Raw genomic sequence first — 16329 nt, forward strand, 5'->3', positions numbered from 1 at the left:
CAATGCATCCATATGTTTTGGTGTCAGTGGCCAGCTGCTTTTGCAGTCATCATTCCCTCACTGCCTCCTTGGTCCTTTGGCATGTGTAGAGGACTTGGGGGAAGGAAGAGTTATTTCTTTCCTCTGGGCTTTTGCAGAGGCAGGGCCACAGGAGAAACTTGTGCTGCTTCTTCAGGTGTTTAGCACAAAATGAGAGCAGCCTCCTCCCCAGCCTGTTTTCCCCCAAGTCTTCTGACATATGGAGGGGACTCAGGAATTGAGTTGACACATCCCTGTCTTTCTGGAGACCCTGTAAAAAACTGGCCAGATTGGGTTTAGGTGTGGTGCTGCCTGGTGGTCAATAGCAATAATGCAAGCTTGAAAAATTAATTTATTAATTAAAAAAGGAAGCTGCGGTCTTGGCTCCTCCCTGCTCCTCCCTCCCTCAGTTTTTAATTTTGCCTTATGGGAAGTGGTTGTTTCTTCCTGAGACTTCTGGTGCACACCTTTTTTCAATCTGGTTAATTCCTTGTTTATTCTACCTCTTGTTGAATTTCTCTGTGGCTCTAGTTCCTTTACCTTCTGCTTATTTTCATTACTTATAAGTATCAGTAGCTTCTGTATTTCTCCCTCTCGAGCCCTAATGCTGAGTGCAGTTAAGGCTTTGGAAACGGAAACTGTTAGTTCTCCATGGGGGTTTAGCTAGTTTTCTGCCACTTTGCTAACAATCTGCAAACAACTGGCTATCGTTCAGTTCTGTTTCTTTGCCTGCATTTAAATGGTAAAGGCACAGATGAAATCCACACTCTCCTGCCAGGAGAGAATTGCAGCAGCAAACTACAGCCTGTAAAGGCAATAGGCATGATTCAGCTAGATCTGCCTCTACACAGACTTTAGCTCCAGCCCTCCTCCCATGTAAGCAGCAGCTACTGCTACTTTCAACAGTTATGACAGATCTTCCCAGTTTACCAGCCTCTCCTTCCCCCTCTCTAGGGGATTTCTATACAGAACATCTCAGAGCCAGATCAGGTGTGCCCATAAATTCCCCTTTATATGGCATTATTCTGAGGGAGAGGTGTGCAATAGAAAGCTCAGCAGGAGGTTCTGTCCCTGCTTTGGCTGAAGAATGCTCACTGCACAGAGAGAGAATGGCAACAGAATACAGTGGACGCTTGGGTTGTGAACGTGATCCGTGCGGGATGCACGTTCACAACCTGCAGCATTTGCAACCCGCGTCTGCGCATGCACGGATTGCGATTTGGCGCTTCTGCACATGTGCAAAGAGTAATTTAGCGCTTCTGCGCATGTGCGACCGCTGAAACCCAAAAGTAACCCGTTCTGGTACTTCTGGGCTTTAGCTGTCCGTAACCCGAAAAAACGCAACCTGAAGTGGCTGTAAACCGAGGTATGACTGTATTCCTGTGGAGGACAAGGAGAGCAAGCAGTTCAATCACAAGGAAGCTCTCCCTCAGCTGGACTTAGAAGAATTCCTCATCCTATGGAAACTCCTATCAGAGCCAATGTATTTATGCAGCTCACCCCAGCATGAACCAGCCTCAATATTCAATATTCAGTACTCAATACACAACTGTCCAGAATCGGTCTCAACTGATGCAGTTTTCTGCATTATTTATTCCTTAATTTCTGATCTACTTCACTGCCCCAAGGAGACCTAGCTAAAAAAGTACGTTTACCTTCAGCCCCATATCAGTTTCCAAATGTTCTACATCAACAATCTGTATCTACTACTACTCCCTCCACCTCCAGGAGGCAGTCTAAAGTGTGACCTTCACACAGGAGTTCTCAGTCGCAACCCAAGCACTCTGTTTCCCTTGAAGACCTTGACTCTGACCATCAGCCACAGGATGAAGGTGATGAATGGAGTGGTGAATGAGGAGTCTGATTCTTGCAGAGTTGCCGGCACTCTGATTTCTTTACTACCTGGTGCAAATCTATTCTGTGATTATTCTGTGATACCTTTACTCTTATATGCTTTGTCTGATAGTTCCTTCATCATACTTTTCTACCTTTCTTACTGGGAAGTCTCAGTGAATCCTTTAGGCAACCTTTTCCTGTTGAAAGCTGCCTCCCACACTATACTAATACCAAATCTCCCAACTTTCTGGCTTGTTATCTAAAAACTGAAGCAGCGAGGAGCTAAGACGACAGCTTCCTGCTTGAATTGTTTAATTTTTTTTTAAGCTTGCAATGTTGCCTATTGACCGCCAGGCAGTGCCAAACCTAAAATCTGGCGGCAGCTTTTACAGGATCTAGAAATACTTTTCATGGTAAATATAAGTCCTTTCTGTAGCAATCTTGGGGGACAGATTGCAATGGCTTGAGTTTCTTGCAGAGAGGAACTATTAAGAGGGACTTGCATGATTTCTTTGCCTCTCCAACACCCCACCCTTTTCTCCAAGGCCCCTCTGCATTTGACTTGGGGAGGGTGGGGACTAAGCATGCCAGGTTTGCAGGATGCAGAACCAGGAAAAATCTGGTTTCTTTCAGTGGCAATAAGCCTCTGAATACCAGTAGCTGGGGAGGTGGAGAGAGCACTTTATCTTTTCAGCATAATTTTGAAAGGCTTCTTTTCCCCTATTGCAGGAGAGTCAATAGATGATGAGATGACTCAACTGTGTGGCCTTGCACGAAGGTAAGTGCATCATTCCCTTTTGCTAACCTTTCTTTATCAGTTCAGTACACTTAGCAGTCACAATTGGGGCACAACGTTTTTAAGAATTACATTAGGCTGAAGGTTGAGAGTCTGGTGTCCCCCTGCTCCCCTACATGTTTTGTGGGGTTCAGGTGAGACAATGAACATATCCCTTGATGAACTCTAGGGCAAATAAGGGGAAAGTTCATTGCTTATTCCACATCAAGGAACCCATTGAAACATCAATTGATCATTGCTATATTAGCATTTTTTGGAAGAAAAAAAAACTTATTTGTTTTGCTATTCCATATGAGAAGGGTTACCAGGATTGCCACTCTTTCCAGGCTGCTTAGGAAGCTCTCTCATTAAAAGTTCATTCAGTGGCTTGCAAATCATATTTTTAAAATAGCACTCCCTGTCATCAGACTCTTGCCCTTTAAAAAGACAGGGAAAAAAGAATGGGGAGGAAAGAGGAAAAGAAGCAAATTCTGACACCAAATTCTTAACATTACAATATTTTTGTAATGACTGGCTTGGATGGAAACAATCTGCTCACATTTCAAAATAGAAGCCTTGACACCCAGCCTGGAAGTGACTGTAATGCACTTCCTCCCAGAGTGGAGCATAGCAGGAATCTATGGCTAGTCATACTCTGAGTATACCCTTTTAAATTAATGAATATGACTAGCCTAGATCTATTCAGTGGGTCTACTCTGAGCAGAAAGTAGTTGGAAATTATCCTCAGCTTCTTGTCACTCCCAGATTGGCTCATAGGGGCCCTGTTGATGCCACCACTCCCAGAGCAGCTAATCCTGTTCATCTTCCTCTCAGGGCAGGTGCAACTGATGGCCTTGGGAAGTGTGGGAAGAGGCCCAGTCCATCTGGTAAGAGCAGCAGCAAGTGGAAGTGGTAGTTCCTTGCTGTCTGCTACTTCTGTGATTCATAGTGGTCATGAACTTGGCTATGTAATTTACCATAAATAAGCTCTCCAGACATTAGGCAGAATTCATGTTAAGACATCCCCTCTTCTTTTTCTTCTATAGTTTATCTGACTTGGAGATGCCACAAAAGCCATCCTGTTTGGAATCCCCCCGGCCTGAAAAAGAAGAAACGGAGGGCGAGAGGGAAAACCTGGCAATCATGCCGGTCAAATTCCCCCCAGGTAAACTAGTTTACTCTAGCAGAGGGAATCTTTAGCAGCCTTGAGGCATCATTGGAAAAGGAAGTTTCTGGTTTGAATGCCATAATTGGTACACTGGTCGGGTTAGTGGAGACAGGAATTCTGATTGCAGCACTGCAGACAGGACCTACCAGCAAAGAAACTGAAGTTAGTGATGGTTTGAAGATACATCAAGATTTAGATAGGTCTGAGATTGCTAAGTCCATATCAGTAACTGAACAATTTTGTTGTTGGAATCTTTCTGTCTTGAGAGAGTGGAGTGCACCTCTGTGGCTGCAGACATTGATAATTCGTAACTGCTGCCTCCTGCGTTGTTTTTGCTGCATTATATGTTTGCTGACAGGGAACTGTTAGTTAGAATTAAAAGGCTGCACAACCCATAGCAAGTTAAATATCCCTCTCCTGTACATAGCAGAAAAAGGAAATTGCAGTCTGGAAAAAGGCAACTTGAGAGGAAGGAACAGGACATTCTCAAGCCATAAGGCCTTTGCTACTTTTACTAATAATATCCAGATACGCTCCAATAGTCAAGAAGGGAAGATTCATTATATTGGCCCAAATGCAGGTATTGGAAGAAATATAGCCAGGTTAGAGGTTCAAAACTTCAACCCTGCTAGCAATTTATTTTTCAGAAATCAAAAGAATTATACATTAACAAATGCTCAAGATAAGACCAGGCCTAGGGGTAATTATAGAAAATCAAATTATGATACCTTCAGCTCTTCTTTAAGATACCATAACTGACTAGAAAACATCCAAAAGGGTCTTAATAGTTTTTCCTGGAACCTGGCAGGTTGGGATAATAAGGTGGATAAGGATTTTATTTGTATGCTCTAGCAATTTGATAAAATATGTTTGCAGGAGACTTGGTCTTATTAACCTAACCTGCTCCTGCCCTCAACTTACAGGATTGTAACTCTTCTAGCCAGTCAGCTGTTAAGAAATTTAAAAGGGGCTGAGGAAATCAGAGCTTGACTTATTTTATATGACTTGATTTGGCAGGAGAAGTTTGGATAGCAGATTTTGGAATTCAAAATAATTATATTTGCCAGTAGAAATCAAAACTGAGCTCTATAAGGAATGCATAGCATGATGGATGCCTACCATGACTGGCTTATTTACTACCATAAACAAGGGTAAAAACTATTGGTCACTTAGCTTGCTAGACATCTCAAAGGTATGCATGGTATCTCCTTCAAAAATAATCAGACTGGTTGCAAAATAACAACATTATTCATGCAAACAAGTGGGTTTCAGAGAAGGACACAGTACCATTGATCAATGTTTTATTCTGAACCATAGTATAAGGAAATAGACTAGGAACATTAAGAATAATCTTTATGTAGCCTTTTTATCTCTGCTGCATTTGCCTCTATTAATCAAAACAGACTGGGAGAAATTTCAAATTGCCAATACTGACTGCAGACTTCTGTTATTGATCTAACAGCTGTACTGAAATGAGGGTCAGAGTAGGTTTAAAAAAGGGGTCAGAGTGCGCGCGCCCGCATGAGTGCATGCACCTGCGATTTCCAGGGTCTGCACAGTCACGATTTTCGTTGTTTGCACTTGCGCAGATGTGATTTCTGGTCTGTGCGTGTGCACAGACTCAATTTTCAGCACCGTGGAAGCGAGTCCCTGTGCTGTGCTGCGCCGGTGTAGACCAGCACACTAGGACTCGCCGAGTGGGCAGCTTGGTTCTGGGGTGACTCGTGGGCCAGTTAAATGGTCCCTTTGGGCTGTTTACAGCCCATGGGCTGCACATTGTCGACCCCTGGTTTAAAAGGTTGCACTCTGGCTCCCATTCTTTTAAACTTTTATATTAATGACAGGAAAGCCTATATATTACTCTTAATGATTTGTTAGCAAACACTGTCCTAAGTATAAATGGTATTTAGATCAGCAAGCTGTAGAACAAACTCACTCATATCTGGGTGTACTCTTTAGTGAAACCCTCTCTTGGAAGTGCTGTATGGAGGCAGTGAAAGTCAAAGCAGAGAAAAGCATAGGGACATTGATGAAGTTCTATTACAATAAGGTAGGGCAGCTGATTGAACCTGCCCAAAATATACTTGGTAGCAAAGTGCTTATCCAGCGCTCTGTGGTGTTGAAATCTGAGGCTCTGATTTTAACTCCATTAAAGTTTTGGAAACTGTGCAGAATATATATTTTTTCCCTGGAAGAAATACTCTCTACCATCAGGAATATCAGGAGCTCTTCTTTGTACAAAATCCAAGTGGCCGACAATTAAGGCAAGAGCTGACTGCACTAAGTTAAAGTATATTAGAAGAATTGCTGTTATGCCAATTGAGTGTTTTCCTGTGCTGTGCTATAGGAAATTGGGTGAGAACCAGTGCTGAAAAGCAGCTTGTCAAGATATTTTAGACTATGATTATTTTCCAGAACTGAACTCTGCATTTACCTTGAATACATGTCAACTAAGGGATTGGCTCTTCTGGATAGAATCCAGAAGGGACCTGCAACTTAATAGAAATACTAAATTTCATCCTTAGTATCCACTCCCAAGAACAGAGCATTTTACAGCTAGCTATCTGACCAAACTCTTAACAGCTTCCTTAAAAATGCCTTTATTGAGCTGCGTTTCCAAGTGATGCCCACCACATCCTTGGATGGGTCCCGTGCATCAACAGACTTTGTATTTCTGGTCAACCTCAGGTGGAAGATATTACTCATTATCTGTTAGCCTGCCCCCTTATATATAGACCTGAGATCAGTTTTGAAATTTTTGTTCACATAAATAAACAAGCAGGTAAAGCCTTGCAGAAATGGTCCAGTTTCATTTGAGTGACAACAATAGCGTCATAACTCAGAGTGTGGCCCTCTGTGCATTGGCTGCAAAAAACAAAGAGGGAAAAGGAGTTTGATAAAATCACTACAGTGGTACCTCTGGATGCGAACGGGATCCGTTCCAAAGCCCTGTTCGCATCCTGAAGTGAACGTAACCCGCGTCTGCACGTGCACGGGTCGTGATTCGTCGCTTCCGCGCATGCACATGACGTCATTTTGAGCATCTGCGCATGTGCGAGCAGTGAAACACGGAAGTAACACCGTGGAGAGCAACCTGAAAATGCTTAACCTGAAGCTCCTTCAACCCGAGGTATGACTATATTCGTTGTTGTGGTGATTCAGAGGTATAATCTGAAATCAAGCTACATTTAAGCTTACTGGTGTCTCTGGTATCTTCTGCATTGTGGATGTTGGCTTATATTATGGATGTTTGTTCTGTATTATATTATAAATACTATTGCTACAAGTTTGTCATGGCCTTTGGCTAGAACAGTAAAGTTACAAAGAATAACTAGTTTACCCACTACAGGTTTACTAGGCATAGAAGGACATCCACTAGATTTTCTGGCCAGGATTCCATCCTCCGCCATTGTTATTTTAAATTGAGGCACACAGACCTTTTGGCTGACAGAATCTGCTTCATTGTTTTATGAGTACCCTAAGATCAGCTTGGAGCAAAAGATGTAAACATAATAATTCTACAGGAATAAGTTTTGAATTTCAGAACTGAATGGAGTTCACAGTCTTTTCTCTTGAAAATCTATTTCTGGATACCCTAAGATTTCTTCATTTCAGTAATATAATTTAAGGTGTGAGAGCACTCATTTTGTTGCTAATATTGTGAAAGTGTAAGTAGTAGGTAGATCCATTTTACCACAAATCACTCAGAGATCTTCTACCAGTGGATTCAATCTGCCTATCCTTGTTTTAGACTTTTAGTGTTTGTATTTTAAAAATAGACGGACTTTTCTCTAAAATTCAAATTAGGAGCTAGAATACAGACAATTGATAGGTGATGTTTAAGTGACATGGTTTCTACCGCTATAAAAGCCCAGGTACTGTTTCATTGGGATTGAAGTGTGCTGCATAATTAATAGGAGGAGTGAGACTTGACCTGGAACAGGACACCCAGCGCAACTGATGCTTACCAGGCTGTTCTGCTAGAGACTCAATTGTAAACAGGTGGTGTTTGCAAAATGCTCTGTTTAAAATAAAACAGAATTTATTGGAACTGGCTGAACTAACAAATAAAATGGAATAGGTGAATTCCTGACCAATGTGGAAGTTACTGCAGGTGGAGGGAACCTGCAGTCAACCATCAAAGGTACTTTTTAATTGAAACAGAATACTGTGTAATATGCTTCCTTATTTTTTTCCCTGTGCTATGTGAATCAAACTCATCTACTAAATAGTTTCATAAAGTGTTGTCCGAGTTCATGATGCTCTACAGAGTATCATTAGTGAAACTAAGGGGTTCCTGCCCCAGTGAATTTACAAACCACATGTCAACAGTAGTTTGAGATCAGAGGTAGAGAAGGAAGAAGTGAGTGTAGGACAGGGTCACAGGAAGAAGGAAGAAAGGAAGAGTTTCAAAAGGGTGACCAAATGCATTGACATGTAAAGTGGACTTATTTTCAGGAATGAAGCTGGGGAGTTGAAAAAACTCTTTTTTTAGATTAGCTTGCCTTGTTACCCGAGATTGCCACCTGAGATTCTTCATATGGTAGCCCTGAATTCAAAAGGTAGGCTAGTTGCACAGGAAAGAGAGGGCCGTCCCTGTGGTGGTACCTCAACTACTGAACTTCCTCCCTAGCAGAACTCATATTACTGTGTTGAGAAGGTAGTGGGGGACATAATTTGACAAAGCATGAAATGGGAGGTATAGATTGCATTAAGAGTCTTCTATACCTCCTCCCTAATTACTGAAGTGAGGTGAAGTCTTTCTGAGCTTTCAACAGCACTCTACTGCTTCTTCCTTATTCTTCTGTTGTCTTTTAATCCATTTTAGTTGGCATTTTGTATTGCATTTAATTGGTCTGTCAGCTGCCTTGAAAGCTATTCTGATGGGAAAGATGGGAATATAAACATGCGTACATACACACACATATACACGAAAGTGTAGGCAGCTTATTGGACAGCTGAGGGTGGGGAGGCTGATGTTCATGGGCAAGGCTGGAGAAAAAGGGGAAAATAAGAACAGAAAGTTGGTGCAAAGTCAGTTGAAAGTCAAAGGTGAGGGTTGATGGAAAGCTGGTGTAAAGATATACAGAGGATGTCATGTGGTCTCAGTGATGAAAGGGAAAGAGGGGGGTGGTTTTGGCAGCAGACCGGTGGGTACAGCTGAGAGGATTCTGTGAGGCAAGACACTGCCAGAGAGAAGGTGCTTGTGGTTGTTGAGGCAGGAGATTACCAGATTTTGTGGGGTGGGGGATGTGGATGGAGGAAGAGATTTTTGTAATGATATTTAAGGGAGAACTGATAACTTGGCAATGGACTTCCATTGCCCTCTGCGAGTTGAAGGAAGATAGGAAATCTGGGTGACATTTCTTCAATAGCATCAATATAAATCAGGTCAGGGGAACCTCTGGCCCTCTGGTTGTTGCTGGACTCCAGTTCCCTTCAGCCCTAGCCAGCATAGCCAATGGTCAGGGATGATGGGAGCATGGACTCCAATGACATTGGGTGTGGGGGAGCACAGTGATTGTAGCCAACTTTGCTTTGAGAGTTACTGACTTGTGTATGCCCACACAGATTATATTATTACTACTACAGTGGTACCTCAGGTTAAGTACTTAATTTGTTACGGAGGTCCCTTCTTAACCTGAAGCACCACTTTAGCTAATGGGGCCTCCCGCTGCCGCTTCGCGATTTCTGTTCTCATCCTGAAGCAAAGTTCTTAACCCGAGGTACTATTTCTGGGTTAGCAGAGTCTGTAACCTGAAGCGTATGTAACCTGAAGCGTATGTAACCCAAGGTACCACTGTATTACTGTTAAATTTTCTGTACCACCCTTCATCCAATTTGTGTCAGATTTTATATTTTGTGTGTCAGGGTAAAATGACTGCTGGCTTTTGGAGACCTAAATGTGAAAGCCCTCCAGTAACTAGTAAAGAGCCATAATATTTTCAGTCCCCTGCTCCAGACTTTGATATGGCCACTCTTTTGCCATTTATTTAGAGTTGTTGATGGAGCATCTCCAAGAAATACGAATGTTGAGGCACCAGCTTGAGGAATCCATCAGAACCAACGACCGGCTAAGGAAGCAACTTGAGCAACAAGTGTCAGACTCTGCTCAGGAGCAAGGTAGAATATTTGAAGTCAAAGTCTGCTTAGGAAGGTTGGAAGGAAGGAGAACTGTGTAGACCTCCAAAAAAGAAAATAGCCCTCCTTTATATGCAAACAGTGATATCACAATATGGGTTTCATGAGTATTCGTACCTGCCCCATATCAGAAGACACAGGAAAGACACTGAACTTCCTCCTCAGGCTCTACTTTGAACCCTACTCTTATTAAATGTTGCATTTTTTAAGCATCCTATGGTTGCACTTTTGTTGATGTTTTTAAATGGTGCTATCTGGAAATGGTGATTCCTCTCAGGAGTAATTTACACTGATGGAAAAGTATATATATAAATGCCTCTGAGTTTGTTCATGAAGTATTTACAAGCAGCTGGAAAGTCATGCTGTTCTCTTGCAAAATGACCACACCTGAAACTATTCCAGCTCTTGTTTTTATGGCTTCATAAAGATTTGAGGAAAGGACATCTGGTTAATGCAGCAGGCATACAATCTCTTACACCTTTTCATCCATCTTTCTGTTACTTTGGTTAATCAAATTTATCACTGTGTGATGGATTCCTTACCACTGCGGAAAAAGCAGCAGAGCCGTTTTGTATTTGTAAGTGAGAGAATCCTCCCAGCTCCTTCGTATTTTGATGGCAAATCAAGACAAGGCACACGAGAGCTATGTTTAAGCTGAAAAGTAGTGTGGGGAGGGGAATCGAGTTGGAAAACCAATGCTGAGGGAATGGAGCGTGTCTCTCCCCTGGTTTGGTTTCTATATCTTTTCTTCTGTGGGGTAAGCAGCTTTGAGGGAGAGTGGATTTGGATCAGAAAACATGAAGGAAAGGGGCTAACCCTCTGCATTGCAGCCTGGTCCTGTTCATTATTTTTTAGGCAAGGAGATAGGATCGCTGCAGTTTCTGTTCAACCTCTTAAAAAATGTGGACTATCTGATGATTCATCTTCAGCCATCTTGTCAATTTGACCTTGAGGCTGTGGGCTCAAACTACACAGCACATAAAATGTATTATTGTGTTTAATGTGGACTTGCTTATTGAATTACTCCCTTGCTTATGGCTATTCCCGTACACAAGAAGGGAAGGGGGTTGCTACTGACCCAGTGAAAAGTTACCCTGTGCTGCCTGTTTACTGGATCCGGACAGGGGACATACTTCTGCCAGAGGTTAAACCTCTCTCTGGTGGTGACAGCCAGGGAGATGGGCCATCCTGCTCTTCAGGCTGATGCTGTCCGGGGTTGGCATTAGTTAGACTAATCAACGATCTGGAGAGACTTCTCTTCCTTGGCCTTTTTCTTGGCAATTTCTTCTTTTCTCTGTCCCTTGCACAGAACTGGTGATCAGTGGCAAAGCTTTGGTGTGATTGTTGGCTGTGGTGGGGCTTCATGGAGTTTACCCCATCGTAGATTAAATCATTGTAATCCTAACAATCCCGTAAAGTGGGTGAATGTTTTTCCCCATTATGCAGTTGGCTCAGAGAGACTGGCTTTGCTGCAGCCACTCAGTTTATGGTGGAGGGGAGATTTGGGCCATGGAAGTTTCTTGATTCATAGTTCAACCCTTTTACCACTAAAGCTACAAATCACACATCTCTTTCTTACAATATAATTTTATACACAACACTGGCTTGTGGGAGAGCTTCCATAGCTGTGACAAATGAATTAACCTTTGAAACAGCAATATTTGAAGGGGTGGGGGAAAGAAAGCAATGAATGTGGGCTTCTTTACCTTGGCTCCTTGTCTGATCCATTATTGCTTTTATCCATCATATCTTCAAACACCTCTGCAACCTTGACAGCTAGAAACCTGCTTGCTTGTTATAAATGAACTCAGCATTTTGGTGCTGCGAGCATCTACCCATCACTGACGAAAGCTCAGGCCAGATGTGCCTGTGTTTATGCTCACTGTAACCATCTCAGCTTCATAAACTGCTTGCGTTCCTAGCTCCAGCTTCATATCTGATGCTGGGGACTGGTGATTGTTATAGAGCACTGGCAGCATACAGATTACAAGAGGGAAGGCTGCTGCCCCAAGGAGCTTTCCATCTCAGATTCAGTGCATGGAAATAAAGCAGGGAGAGGGAAGAGGAGGAAGAGGGATGTGGAGGCAGGAATGAACAAGGAAAGAGTATGGATGATTCAGTCACTGTACTTAGGCTTGGTTTCAGGGTTAGTTGCAATAGAATATGGGAACTAGGGGGCTGAGGCAAAAGATTTCATGGAAAAGGCTTAGGTACCATGGTTTCCTGCTTACAACCCTTGGCATATTAAAACACAATACAAGGACATTCTCAGTTTAATAAACTGTGGTATTTTAAGCAAGATTATTGTGTCTGAACTGGACCACACTCAACTGAAGAATCATGTCAAATGGCAGATAAGGAGGTTTAAATATGGCTTGAGGTGATAGCTAAACTGAGGAGTGTTTTGTTATTAACCAGCTAAACAAAGTAAGTAGTCATTGTTTGCACATACCATGGTGTGATGTGATATCCTACTTGACAAGCCATAGCTACAGTCAGTGCTCCACCATCAGAATCTAGTGTTTCATAGAAATGAGAGAGAATTCATGAAGTTGAGTGGGACAGAAATTGGAAGTGGGCAGGTGGTTCTAAACCATGGCTTCACAATTATATATTTGGGATCTAAAGCCATGGTCTGGCTTCTAAGCTATGGCTGGCACAAACCCTGGTTTGACCTGTGTCCGTATAGAGCAAATTAATATGAGTTTCTAAAACTGAGAAGAAGAAGAAAAGTTCAAAATTCTTTAAAGGTAATTAATATGCTTCTTGATTTCAGTGGAGTATACCCTCAGGTATCTAGGATTCATTTTGTGAGGTGGTGATGGGGGAGAACTCCGTGGCTCCGAGCCCCAGTGAGGAGTCACCCTTTCTTCCAAGCCCTTGAATAACTAAAATAAAGGTGAAATAATGGGGACTTGTGTTGCTGCCACATAGTCTTTGTTTCACAAGTGGCTCCAGGCATGTTGAGGTCAGCCTTGTTAAGGGGGGGGAGTTCTCTTAACCTCTAGCAGAGGGGTCCCTCCTCTTGTAAAGTCTACCTGCACAACTGCTCTTTCAGCAGATGAAAATTGCAATTCAACCAATAGATCAACTGGAACTTGTCAAACGCAAAACTAGCATCCTCCTTTTATTCTTCTTTCTTTCCTTTTTTCCTTTTTGTAAATGCAGTAATTTACCAGAGTGTTGAAAATGACTGCAAATTCGTCTTCTTGCAATCTCTAGCTGGAGGCTCAAGATAAGTGTGGCAATGTCTGCACCCAACATCATTATCTGCCAGGGATAATTTGCAATTTTACTGATATTAGCCCAGCATCAGTAGTGGTGTTGGAATGGCTTGATCAGAGTCCACCTGAATTACCTTTTACTCTGATGATAACCTTCAGAATATATAGGGGATAAATAGCTTTCATAGTGTGTGTATTGCCCCCCTCCCTGCATTGTTTAAATTGTTCTTGTCTGGAAAAGTTTAATCTTTACTGACCTAGAGATGACTCATAAATCGTTTTTATGTATATATTTATAGGTTCTGCAAACGTTTGTATTCGTGGCTCGGAGCAACATAATTCCCTGACTTCTGAAATTCATTTCCTGAGGAAGCAAAATCAGGCTTTGAATATGATGCTGGCAAAGGGATCTCAAGGTACGATAAGAAACTCAGTGTTAAAGAGAGAGCACAACAATTTGGAGTTATTTGTTTGAAAATGGTAGGACAATATTGTTGTGCCTTTCTTTTCAACATCACACTCGAGAAGAGAATGTTTTGTAGGTGCTGGTTTGCCTGTTACAATATCTGCTGTACTCAACAGATTTCTGAAAACGCTGCTTTGAAAAGAAGATCGCTAGTCCTCATTGTCTCATTTATTCATTGCAACATTCATATCTACAATCGAACTCCTCTACCCCACAAAAGTGTTTCACAATCTGAATAAAATAATAATCAATAAAACTGCAAATGAAACCTTTTGTAGAGAGGCAAAATGGTAGCAACTTGTAAACGGAGCATTGTGGAGGATGCTTAGCAACTGCAAGGAGATCTCATCCCAGCAGATGATGGACATCACCTTCCTTCTTATGATAAAATCCCTCTTATAGAACTCAGGCATTTTAAGGTTAATTTTTTATTTCTTTGAAATGCATTTTCTATTCCAGAGCCTCAGAAGAGAAAATTGGGATGCTAGAATTGTAAATGTCACATGAGTATCTCATTTCACTTATTGCTTCTCTGAGTTGTGGGTGTTGTTAATGTTGAAATAAATATATAAATCATTAATTTCCCCTAGCAGTTTTGCTCAGATTATGCTTAAATTGCCAACATACTGAGCTTTGTTTCCTTCCAGAGAAACAAAAGGAAAATGAAAAGTTGAGAGAATCCCTGTCGAAGAAGCACCTTGCTGCCGAGCGCCTTCACAAGGACTATGAGCACCTCAAGAAGGAGAAGGAGAAACTGCAGAAGCAGCTTGGGAAGCAAGAGGAAGAAAATGGGCATCTGACTCATGATATTTACAGTGTTAGAAATGAACTAAACAGGTAGTAACCCTGTTATTTCTCTCCCAAAACATATTTCCAAAGAATGTAGTCATGCTGCAGTTCGCATCGCAGTCAGTGGGTGAAGCTATGAACTTCACGGTGGTGACAAACTGGGCTCTTGGAGCTGCTGGCCATCACAGTAGTGTTGAAGGACGAGGAAGAAATCAGAGATGGGAGTGAGCAAGTGACCCAGACCTGTGAGCAGAGGTTTGGTGAGGTTTGAGGGGAGGAGTGGTTTGGACAAGGCTTAGACTGTAGGTAAGGGGAAGGGCGTGGCAGGTAGATGAGGCTGGCGAGCAAAACAAGCAGAGTCAAATCCCTAGTAAGGCTGTATGAAGGTAAAGCATAGTCCTCTGCCCCAGGATTGAGGAGGTAGCCTCCTTTTTCTGAAATAATAGAACTCAGGCAAAGATGTGGCTGGGTGGCATGTACTTCAGTACCAAGATTACAGGTATCTTTGGGTGGCTTTGCCTTTGCAGTCAAGGAATCACAGAACTGTAGTGTTGGAAGGGACTCAAAGGCTCATTGAGTCTAACCCCCTAAACTGCAGGAATTTCTTTAGCCTCAACCCTGTCCTGCCTTCCAGCTTTTGCTTCCCCCTCCTACAAAGCATCACACTCCATGATCACCCATTCCCCCCTCCTTAAATTCATCATGAATCTAAGACTGCGCAACTGTTTCCCCCTGAAACCAGCCTTGCCCAGTTTGGAGACTGAAAATCCCACTCAAGAGAGGGAGCAGGTACAGAAGGGCTGGACCACTCCAACCATCCTCTTCCTCCCCCTCTACCATCTCAGGCAGGACCCTAGAGGGAGCAAAACGTCTCCCTCAATGACACACCTGTCCTAGCCAGCCGACCCAGTAGAGAGTTCCTTTGTAGTAGTACAGTGGTACCTCTGGATGTGAACGGGATCCATTCTGGAGCCCCGTTTGCATCCTGAAGCGAATGCAACCCACATGTGTGCGGGTCGCGATTTGCTGCTTCTGCGCATGCATGTGATGTCATTTCGAGCGTCTGCGCATGCGCGAGCGGCGAAACCCAGAAGTAACATGCTCCGTTATTTCTGGGTCACCGCAGAGCACAACCCGAAAGCGCTCAGCCCGAAACTACTTCAATCCGAGGTATGACTATTACCATTTTAATAGCCCTGGGAGTGCCTAGTAGGGTCATTGGGGGGGGGGGCTTCTGTTCCTTTCCTCCGCTGATGGAATGGAAACATCACCTATCCCCCCTCTGAGTGGGCTAGACACTTCCCCATTGACTGGCAACTGTCCCAAGCGCCCACATCTCTGCCAGAAGTGACCACCCTGCCCCCAGCTGCTCCACTCACACCCCAAGAATCTGGAGCCCCTGCACCCAGCAGGGTGGGGGGTGTCTTCTCACCTGATGACGAGCCACCACAGATGGCACAGAGGTACTTCTTGAGCACCATGGCCCCATGTGGGTGGATGCCCAACACCCTCATGCCCAGGAAGGGTTTCACATCATCCGAGCAGTTGACCAAGTGGAGCCCTGACAGGTTCACTGTGGAGTTGATCTGGGGGGCTGCTGACAGGGCTGAATTGAGATTGTATACTATGGGTAGCCAGCATGAGTCCCCGTTCCCCCAGTCATGTGACCGCAGCTCTCGTCCTCCCTGACCACTGGCCATGTTGGCTGGAGCTGATAGGAGTTGTAGTCCAACAACATCTGGAGGGCACCATATTGGCTACCCCTATGATATGCACAGGTCACGTATTTGCTTTGTTTATGTAAAATTCGTTTATGTAAATTCAGGAGCAGATGATGGGAGAAGAGAGAGTGTATTTAAAACTTTCTCACTGCCTCCTGGGAAGGGCTCTGGCTCAATTGTAGAACATTGGC

At 43.2% G+C, this 16329-nt stretch overlaps 1 protein-coding gene across 5 annotated transcripts in view; it reads left to right on the forward strand.

Annotated features, from left to right (window-relative positions):
* CDK5RAP2 (CDK5 regulatory subunit associated protein 2) overlaps positions 1-16329 on the forward strand; it is a 154468-nt gene that overhangs the window by 120672 nt on the left and 17467 nt on the right. For 4 of the 5 annotated variants that reach the window (XM_081896269.1, XM_081896266.1, XM_081896267.1 and 1 more), the window contains 5 exons: positions 2584-2632; positions 3676-3794; positions 9795-9920; positions 13462-13578; positions 14276-14465. In XM_081896269.1, the coding sequence (XP_081752395.1) occupies positions 2584-2632; positions 3676-3794; positions 9795-9920; positions 13462-13578; positions 14276-14465 (601 nt within the window). The remainder of the gene's footprint in view (positions 1-2583; positions 2633-3675; positions 3795-9794; positions 9921-13461; positions 13579-14275; positions 14466-16329) is intronic. The other variant, XM_081896270.1, reaches the window with a different exon arrangement.

This window comes from Podarcis melisellensis (assembly GCF_964234715.1).
Source record: "Podarcis melisellensis genome assembly, chromosome: Z".
Classification (NCBI taxonomy): Eukaryota; Metazoa; Chordata; class Lepidosauria; order Squamata; family Lacertidae; genus Podarcis; species Podarcis melisellensis.